General features: G+C 41.2%; 2 protein-coding genes across 4 annotated transcripts in view; one reads left to right on the top strand and one right to left on the bottom strand.

Moving 5' to 3' along the window:
• The first annotated feature begins 62 nt into the window (after positions 1-62).
• LOC124174478 (HIV Tat-specific factor 1 homolog) overlaps positions 63-9228 on the top strand; it is a 36102-nt gene continuing 26936 nt past the window's right edge. Inside the window, exons 1-4 of one of the 3 annotated variants that reach the window (XM_046553677.1) lie at positions 63-195; positions 644-1235; positions 1489-1687; positions 1770-2129. In XM_046553677.1, the coding sequence (XP_046409633.1) occupies positions 676-1235; positions 1489-1687; positions 1770-2129 (1119 nt within the window). In that variant the 5' untranslated portion in view covers positions 63-195; positions 644-675. The other 2 variants (XM_046553678.1, XM_046553679.1) reach the window with 2 other exon arrangements.
• Positions 2116-8463, bottom strand: LOC124174479. Its single transcript, XM_046553680.1, has 5 exons — positions 8070-8463; positions 4773-5054; positions 3934-4167; positions 3630-3864; positions 2116-3475 (listed from the first exon to the last, which is right to left on the bottom strand). Exons 1-5 carry the CDS (start codon positions 8104-8106, stop codon positions 3205-3207), a joined length of 1059 nt encoding a protein of 352 aa, XP_046409636.1. The 5' UTR covers positions 8107-8463; the 3' UTR covers positions 2116-3204.

The raw sequence follows: 9228 nt of genomic DNA, 5'->3' as shown, positions 1-9228 counted from the left end.
TCAATTAACAAATTTCAAAACAGTACCAATGACGTTAACCAGAGTTCGCCACAGTCGCCGTCGTTTTCGTCCGTCGTTTACGCTATCGGCCGACTGACGTCGCGAGTCTTTTTAATTATTCTATTTTCCTTTATTGAAATTGATTTATCAATTCTCAAACTGACTGTCACACGCTGGCCAGCTTCCGTCAATGTGGTATGTGAGGAATACCGATATTAACCTAACTTTATCTGTCTCAACCTAACCTCTGTTGCGGGTTTATTTACTAACAAATTCAGTGAACTAGCAATAATTTCTGGGACTATTGATCCTTCAATGATTTTAGCAGCCTTACTGTTACCTGGTGTGATACTTTTACTCTAAAAGTGCGTTGGGATCGTTAGAAATTATACGAATTTAAAAAATGACTAACATAACCTTAAACCCATTTGAATTCATAGAAATTTAATGCCCGGTGCTGATCTCTCAGATCGCTGCCAAATAAGAAAACTTCTCGCTAGGTTGAACTTATACTTTTATGCCTTTGGAAATAGTCAAACATAAAACGTTGTTGGTAAGCAAGGTATCTAGAAATATTGTCGATTTTCTTGCAAACATCCTAATTGAATTCGCATTGATGATATTTATCTAAAAATTTTTACAGGCCCTCAAATAACAAGTGGCCACCAATCTACAATGAGTGACACAGTTCGGTTTGCTGCTGAGGACGAGCAGATAGAAGAATTTGACACAGACGATGATGATTCCGAGACCGAAACAGCTCCAACAAAAACAGCGGCACCAAAATCTGCAGTAATTAAAAACATTGAACCGCGTCGACCCCTGCCAGTCAAACCTCCTTTGGTTAATCAGTACAGGCCCAAAAAAGCTGAACAGAAGATAACGATAAATATAAAAACGCCTCTGATAGCTGAACCGCAGAAAGTTGCGCCGAAATCACCGGATAAAGAAGTAAGTGCCGACAAAAGCGTTGTTGAAAAGCCAGAAAAAGAACCGAACAGCAATGAAAGTGCTGTTCCAAAACAAAGTGCAGATACAACAGCAACAGATTATGAAAAGCACTTGTCGTACGAAGGTTCTCTTTGTATTTATACGGAACCTGGAACTGGACGGAAACTGATTTGGAACACGGAGCAAAATGCTTGGGTGGCTAAACCGGACGAAAATAATTCACAGAATAAGCAGATGTCAGATAATTCAAATGAGCCTGTAAAATCTGAAGGAGAAATTTATGAGTAAGTAGTGCTTTTTAGATCTTAATGCTATGAAGGTAGTTATTTCAATGCTAAATGACATAAACCAAAGCTGTTATCGCCTAAAGGGTTTTGAAGATGAATTGAAATGAATAATTTCCAACCGAAGATGTTTTGATAAATTGTTAAACTTTGTACATCAAACTACTCTAAAAAAATCGTACACAATTGGTAATGCATGGTTGAGAAGTACTCAAAATTAATTTAAGTTATGTGCATCCACACAAAATTGCAGAGCATCCAGGTCTGAGGATGATGTGAATTCTGAAACGGTTGGCGATGAACCAGTCAAAAATACGACAGAAAGAACAGGGCCTGAAGCTGCTATGCCTGGTGGTATTTACGGATTTGAAGGAGATACTCATACCTACACCGACCCCAATGACGGAAGTGTATACATGTGGGATAGAGACAAAAATGCATGGTTCCCCAAGGTGATTGTTTCACGAAATCACTTTTTTTACATTGTCACTCTTATATTCAAGTTTTTTCTCATCAAATGATATTCCTTTTCAGGTCGACGATGAATTTTTGGCAAGGTATCAAATGAGTTACGGTTTCACAGATTCTTCTGCTGCTGAGCCGAACATTCCAGTACCTCAAGTGACAGTAGATCCGAAAACTGAGAAGGAGAATCGAAAAGCTGAGGCAAAAAGAAAGGCCCAGGAACCTTCGACGTGGTTCGAAGTCGACGAGGCTCACAATACTGCGGTTTACATCACTGGTCTTCCATTGGACATTACAATGGAGGAGCTTACGGGGATTGTTACCAAGTACGGGCTCTTGGCTCGCGATGACAAAGCTAAGGATAAAATCAAGCTGTACAAGGATGAGGATGGTCAACCAAAAGGAGATGCTCTCGTCACGTACATAAAGGTAGGAATTTTATTCCGTTTTATACATAAATTATTACACAACGTTTCTAAATAATTCAATGAAATCGTGTATATCTGCATTGAAAATCGCGGCTAGAAGCGGTGAAATAGGTACTACAGATTCTGGGATGGAGAAAAGTTTTAGCAAAATTAAAGTACGTGCTAATTTGTACAAACAGTCGATTATTGTGCCACTTGAGTTGCTTTTTGGCACACAGATCTGTCTAAGTATGCATTCACTTGTTCTATGTACAATAGAAAAGCGTAATGAAATAGTTCATACATACATCGAGCATATAGAATTATTAAGTAACAGTAACATTAGCGACTTTTTCAAAGTCTGCACATATAGAACCGTTTAGCGGATATTCCCCTTTTCTGAAGTTATGTTTCTGAATTATCATCGTAAGATAAGGTCTCTTTTACTGCCGTAAAATACGAAAAATCGTATGTGCTTTTTAATTAATTTCTTCCGTGAATCATGAAAATTTTTGTGACGCGTTTATATTTCAGGTTGGCGAATATCTGCTGTTCTCATTCTTTCCATTCGTAAAAGCGTAATTTCTGACTTGATATAAATATAGGTATTTCCATTAATTATATTCACTGCTACAGTATATTTCAGAACTTAATAATACATAATTGTAAGTCTATTACTGTTTTTTTACGTAAAGCGGTCTGTTTTTCTCAGTTTTCAAATATTTCTCTTTACCAAAATTGTAACGATGATCGATGCAAAAATATTCGCGTAATGCTGAAATTTGGCACCGATTTTGACACAGCGATCGCATATCACTGTGATCTTTTATGTCATTTTTGTATTTTCATTTGTACTTGGATATTCATTTTAAGTAGCGGGTAGGATTCGTTTGCAATAAATTACATTACACATACATGCATACATATATGTGTTTATATATATATAATATATATCGTTAGGGTTAATCGGATCCAGCCGCGGCGTTTATCCGCGGACGAATTTATTCGCGATGCGTTGTCACCGTTTAATAATTAGGTATTTGTAAATGCTGCGAATTGTTTCGACCGAAAATTTTTTAAAATCCCCTTCTCTCGGTCTAATTTTTTAGCAATACTTCTTCGTCGAAGAAGTTGCTTAACGGAAGTTGGATAAACGTCTCCTTCGGTTCTGCAGCAAGATCCTTCGGCTTAGACTCGGGTCTCATGGGACTTTCTGTCGAAGTCTCTTTGCTCGGCGAATCCAGAGAGTTTTTCGCCAATATTGCGGCTTTAACCGGAGCACTGACCCATTGTTCTGGCTCCTTGTTTCCTTTCGGTTGAATCGGGTACAACCTGTCGCTCGCTTCCGCGCCTGGCGCCCATCTAGTTCTGTGGAAAAAATTAAATTTCATTATTAGTTTTCGTCCGGTCAGAGGCTCAGGCTTGGAACTTGAAACGAAACAGTTTTTTTTCAACTGAAATAATATCTTTAAAACTTTGTAAGTGCATCGGTACAGATGGGTGAAAATGAATCGCTTCTCACCTCGAAGGTGTTTCCACTCCCGTTTTCATCCCGTTTCCCGACATCGGATACGATCTCTTCGGCGTTCTCCCCGGTCGTCGTCTTTCCGTTATCAATACTTCGTTCCCGTCGATTGAGTTTTCGGCCAAAGTTTCATTTCCATTTGATTGAGGCCTTATTCGTTGCTTCCGTTCCTTCCTACCTCTGTGTTTCCGTTGTCTTCTCGCATCTCCGGGTGGCCGTTTACGGCCTTTGACTGAAAATAGAGAGAGAGGCGTTAAATTTTTAATAAACATTGTTTCAAGTCAACTATTTATTGCCCTACCTATTCGTCCCACTTTTGTGTGACAAATGTAGGGCATTTCCTTGATGCACTCCCTCGGAGACCAACGGTAGTTTCGTCTCGGATTTATGGCCGCGCAGTGCCATTTGTAGGTATCCTGGTTCTTGAATTTCAAATTGCCAAATCCGTTGTAGGATATTGCTTCCCCCGTTACACCCCATGTCCATTTCATTTCAGGCCAGTTGAATTTGGCGCCGATCCACCGTTCGAACGGCCCTGAGAAAAACGAGAAAATCCTTTCACGCGACGATTGACCAAAGATCTTTTTATAGATCCGGCGGGAAAAATTTTCTCGCTCGAAATGAGGGGGAAATGAATTTTTTTTTTTCTTTTAATCTTTTCCATAAACAGATATTATATCGCGAATCGTGCCGTAGAATTCCGATTGCAAATAACGGGTCCGATATATATAAACACTCGCATGAATATACATAGGAATTCAGAGGTCGATCATCGTAATCTTGCAGATAATTCATCGGCTCTCGTATGCACGGAATATCATGATAAATATCGCGTAAATTGTCGAAACAGTGCGACAGTCACGTTGACTAAAATCTAATCGAGACAATTATTTCTCGCGTTTGTTTAACCCGTTGCGCAATATTCGTCGGTGACCCAGTTTGATCCAAGCCCTTATCCACTCGATCGGCAATGAACAGAAGAACGGAGCCACTTCTCGGCTCAGCGTGTTCTGCTTCGACGATGACTCGAGGATTTATTCCGGCAAATGATTTCGGCCGATGACTATCGACTCTCTTTTGCTGCGGGGTGATCGGATCACGAATATATTTGACGGGCAGCTTATCGTACGTTATACTTACTGAAATGTGGTAGCATCAGGTAGTTCCTTAATTTTTTGTTCATGCCCTTCCTCGTAAGGGTTGCCAGAGTCGAGTGTCTGTCCCGGCAGTGAAAGTGGGCTTCCTGCCAGTTGGCTAAACCGGCGCTGAAGTAAAAGCAGTCACGTTTCAGTCGCACAAATCCTTCCGGACATTCGTATCGTCTCATCATCAATTTCGATCTCGAATTCGTCGTTCGGTTTCTGAACGTCGGTATTTCGGGTACTTGAACGCTCTGGGGACTGTACTGCGCCAAAACCGTGCCTGAAAGTAGAGAGTGAACATTTTCTCACCACCCGCATTTCTCTCAAGCTTATTATAGTCAATGATCACTCGGACAATTCTCAATTAACACTGCGCGTGAATTATATTCACGAGCTGCGTTCCCATTGCAGTTCTACACGCTTATTTAGATATTCATCTATTTTGCAACCATAGATGTGAGACGATCCGGTAATTGAAATGGTTTCTGATACGTTGAGCCAGACTTTTGCCATTTCACGATAGCCGAGTTTTTCGCTCATATTCATAAAAAATTTGGAACAAAAAATCATTCGGTAAAAATATTAAGTTTCCGTCGGAAGGTTTGTTAGATAATACATAAAATAAAATAAAAAAAAACAAAATGCTCGTTTGATAACATTAGCCATAAAAAATTGTAATCAATTCCGTATTTTCTGACATCGTCAAAATTACGGAGTACGCTACGAAGCGCAGCGCGCATGCATTGCAATTCTGTCGATCTAATTTAAAGGAATAAAAAATGATTCTCCCAATTTTTGCTGTACCGAAAACAGTGCATTTCATTAAGCAATCGGCGGGTTCGACGCCCTCTTAACGGCGCAAGGTATACACGGTATATCTATAGGTATGTATACAGCAACGAACGCATGAACGTTGACGTTATACGGATCCGTTGTACCGGAACATTACTTTAAACGCGTACCTATTCGCCTATTCCATTATTTTATCTATACGAGCCTGTGACATCATCCGCGCACGAGGCGCCACGTGCTGTTCGAATATGTGCGTGTGTGTTACGTTCGCGTATAATCATACACGTCGCGCTATTTACACGCATGATACGGTTGATGCGGCTTCGGGTTCCTTCGATATTCCGCTACGTGCCAGTTGGAGTTTTTCGCACGCGTGTGAGCGTGCAGAATATGTTACACGTCGAATAGCGTCGTGCGGATTACCTGGCAGACGTGGACAATATTAATGCAGTTCGCATTTCACGACGTTGAGTGAACCTGTATTCAGCACCTGGGCCAAACATGGAATAGGGAAGTTCAATATCACCGTTGCGGAGAAATCGCACAAATATCCCTGACTTGAGGCTCGTTTCTAGTTTCTACCTTATTCTCACCGTTCAACGCCGTATTTCGTACAGAATTGCGAGATCGCATATTTCCAGTTGATTAGGAATTCACGAGTTTATTGACCGTGTTGCAGATTGGTCGATTATGTCATCTCACGGTCTCGTCTAATAGTCTTCGCTCGAGCCCAGCGTGCGAAATTATTGACAGTGGCAAACAATTTTCTTTTCGAAAATAACACGCGTTATAATATGTCCGTAACAATTCACCGCGATGATGACCTTTACGGCTAGTCTTGCGATAAAATTTTAATGCGACGAGTTTTAGCTGTCTATGGACTTGGTTTTATTGCCGCCTATCTTTTGACCCGTTACACTCGCTCGAAGCGCGTTCAATGTCATATTTCCACGTATGGAAATTCTGAAATACAGGTTCAACCTACAGCCGACTAAATTTCATTACGGAAATTTCGGGAAAAATGTGCGGAATTTGCTCACAATCAGCGACGTCTCGTCAAGCCTCATGTCGGAGTGTCAGTTTATACGAAACTGAAGTTAGCGAGCAACGTTACTTTAACGAAACATCAAACCTTCGTTATTGTTTCATTTTAAAATGTCTTTCAACGAGTTGGCCTTTGAAAATATCAATCCGTTTTATTTATTCCGGCTTGCTGGATTTCGGACAATCCGAAAGGTGTGAAGTAACGATTTTTCCGAAACACGCATCGTTACAACAACGTTACCAACTTCAATCTCATCAGTTTATAGGTCTTGTCTTGTAAGTCGAGGTTTACGATCGCCGCGACTTTCATTCACGTAGATTGTGGTACAAGGCTGTAGGATAATCCGTCTCCGTTATTAATCACGGGCTTGCCGCAGCGTTTAAACATGCGGTCACCGCGTAGGAACGTGTCGCTATTTCGCACGTGACAAAACCGGCCTTACCTGCGCTAATCAAATGTCATAATTATACGCGTTATGCTGCAGTTCGAATCGGATCTTATCCGTGGGTTTTTTTTCTCCATCTCCATTTGTCGGATCGATCGTTTGAGTCCAGGTTACTTCAACGCTTGTCGATTTCGCGAGAAGCGTATAATGGAACGAGAAATCCGATCCGACTTGAAACGGAAAACTGCTGCAGGTGTTTATAATGTAATATGCAGAAGACTATTCTCGAAACGCTGTAAATTTTCTACCGAACAATAAGAATTCCTTTGGCTTCTATGTTAGAATTTTAACCAGCCGCTTCGACATTTTAAAGGAGAGACGCTCCTTTAATAGTCGGTGAAATTTAGCGGGCGTCGAATGATTTCAGGCCAGTGAATGGGTCTGGACGAGAATAGATTCTGGACGCGCGAATATGTGTTGCTCGTATATTCTATCGGGTCAATCAGACGCTAGATCTCTAGGATTGTCCTATTGAATCGATGGGTCGGGATCACCGCGTCGACGAAATATCGGTTAGAATTGAAAAACTCTGTTTCCTGCAAAGGTAAAATTACGTGGATTCGCTCGAATACTTTCCGACTTGATTGTAAGAAAGTTAAATAAAAATTGCACCGGATCCACTAGTTTGCGGACTGATAAGGTTCGCGTATTTGCTTGTATTGAATCGAGCTTATTCGAAGAGAAAAAGAAAATAAATTATTTCCTTTATCACTGCATAATTTTTCCAATTATCAATTGCTATTATTTTATCTCTGAATTTATCGAAGAGGAATAGTTGTTATTTTCGTCCGACCAGTACACGGGGTCGACTGAAGAAATTCTTTCAACATTTCTATACCCAAGTAAGAAGCGCGGGGAATCGGATTCATTCACGCGGAAACGATCACGCCGCAAAGAATCAGAGGACAGGAAAAAAGTGGTCAGTAAAAACAAAAACCGTACGGTCCGGTGAAAGTACGACAATAATACCAACGATAATACCAATAATAATAATCATTATCGTTTTAATTTACCTATGGCACACAAAATTGTGATCACAGTCTTCCACATGGTGTGTTTTCTGTGTTCTTAAAAAAGTCTTAAAAACTCGTGTTTCGTATACGCAGGCACTAAAAACTTGTGTTATAAACTCCTGGAGACAGAAATCGTCACGATCGTCTCATCGTCGTTCCATCCCTATGTAGGTACAACTGTGTCCCCCATCCTAGAAATTATAATTTCACAAAGTACACCGTCGGCGGAGAGGATGTTTCTCCGTCGTACGACAAGTAAAAGGTCGGGTTTGACAACGGGATCGCGGAACGTGAAACGCGACGAAGGCTGCACTCGACGGCCGCGGAGGTTCGCGACGGACTGATTCCTCAATCCTTCGGTACCAAACTGGCGGTGTGCTCTCCGTGTTCGTCTCCCGACGACGTTCACTGTACCGACCAGCATCCAGCAAGTAAAGCTTTCGGCACAAGGCCCGCCGTCGATTCGCGGCCTGACCTCATCGCCTGAGGTCACAACCCTAATACCTTACGCGTATACGCATATTCCACATTCGCCTTTCGCAGCTGATGCGTGTATATATGCACAGGTGCATGTAAGCGCCTTACCGACAAGAGTCGTGCAGCTTTTTTATTTCCATTCGACGCAGACTGTATTGGAATTGCAAATTATTGGAGCGAGACATATTTCTTACCGTGAAGTAGGCGTGTGGTACATTGTACGTTTAAATTGGGTGGGTCCAGGTGCAACGTCGCGAATATCGCGGCCACCGATGTAACGTTAAAATCTTGGCAGGTAATTTGTCTGCCTCTGGATAGTTACTTTTTTCAATTCTGTTTTTTATTTGCTCGCCGAACTTGCGGTTCATCTTTCCGCTATCGCGAATCGTCGTTGTACTTTGGGTAACTGCTTTTACGACGAAACATCGTCAACTTCAGCAACTTTATAATATAAGACTCTTGACGATTAAGTTTTTGTGAAATTGCTTCTGTGCAATCTCTCCGTTGAACAGGTTTTGTTGCTCCGAAGAAATAATTAGTCAATGGCATTTATTCCATCTTCGCGGAAGTTTTTATATTTCAAATGACCAGCTTAAAATTGAAGCGAAAAAATCTGGTACGAGAATTCGTTTAACTTCAATACCGCGTCAGCCGGTTCTTACGCCAAAGGTGATAATTTTTA

Source organism: Neodiprion fabricii, chromosome 1 (genome assembly GCF_021155785.1).
Source record: "Neodiprion fabricii isolate iyNeoFabr1 chromosome 1, iyNeoFabr1.1, whole genome shotgun sequence".
Lineage (NCBI taxonomy): Eukaryota > Metazoa > Arthropoda > Insecta > Hymenoptera > Diprionidae > Neodiprion > Neodiprion fabricii.
This window is presented reverse-complemented; position numbering and strand designations above follow the sequence as displayed.

What these genes read in the sequence shown, in the direction of transcription:
- LOC124174479 (XM_046553680.1), bottom strand. Translation starts at nt 8,106, where the DNA reads ATGTGGAAGACTGTGATCACAATTTTGTGTGCCATAG. An exon ending in CCTGATGCTACCACATTTCA is followed by an intron (nt 4,168 to 4,772) that starts GTAAGTATAACG and finishes CGTTTTTCTCAG; the next exon opens with GGCCGTTCGAACGGTGGATC. An exon ending in CACAAAAGTGGGACGAATAG is followed by an intron (nt 3,865 to 3,933) that starts GTAGGGCAATAA and finishes CTCTATTTTCAG; the next exon opens with TCAAAGGCCGTAAACGGCCA.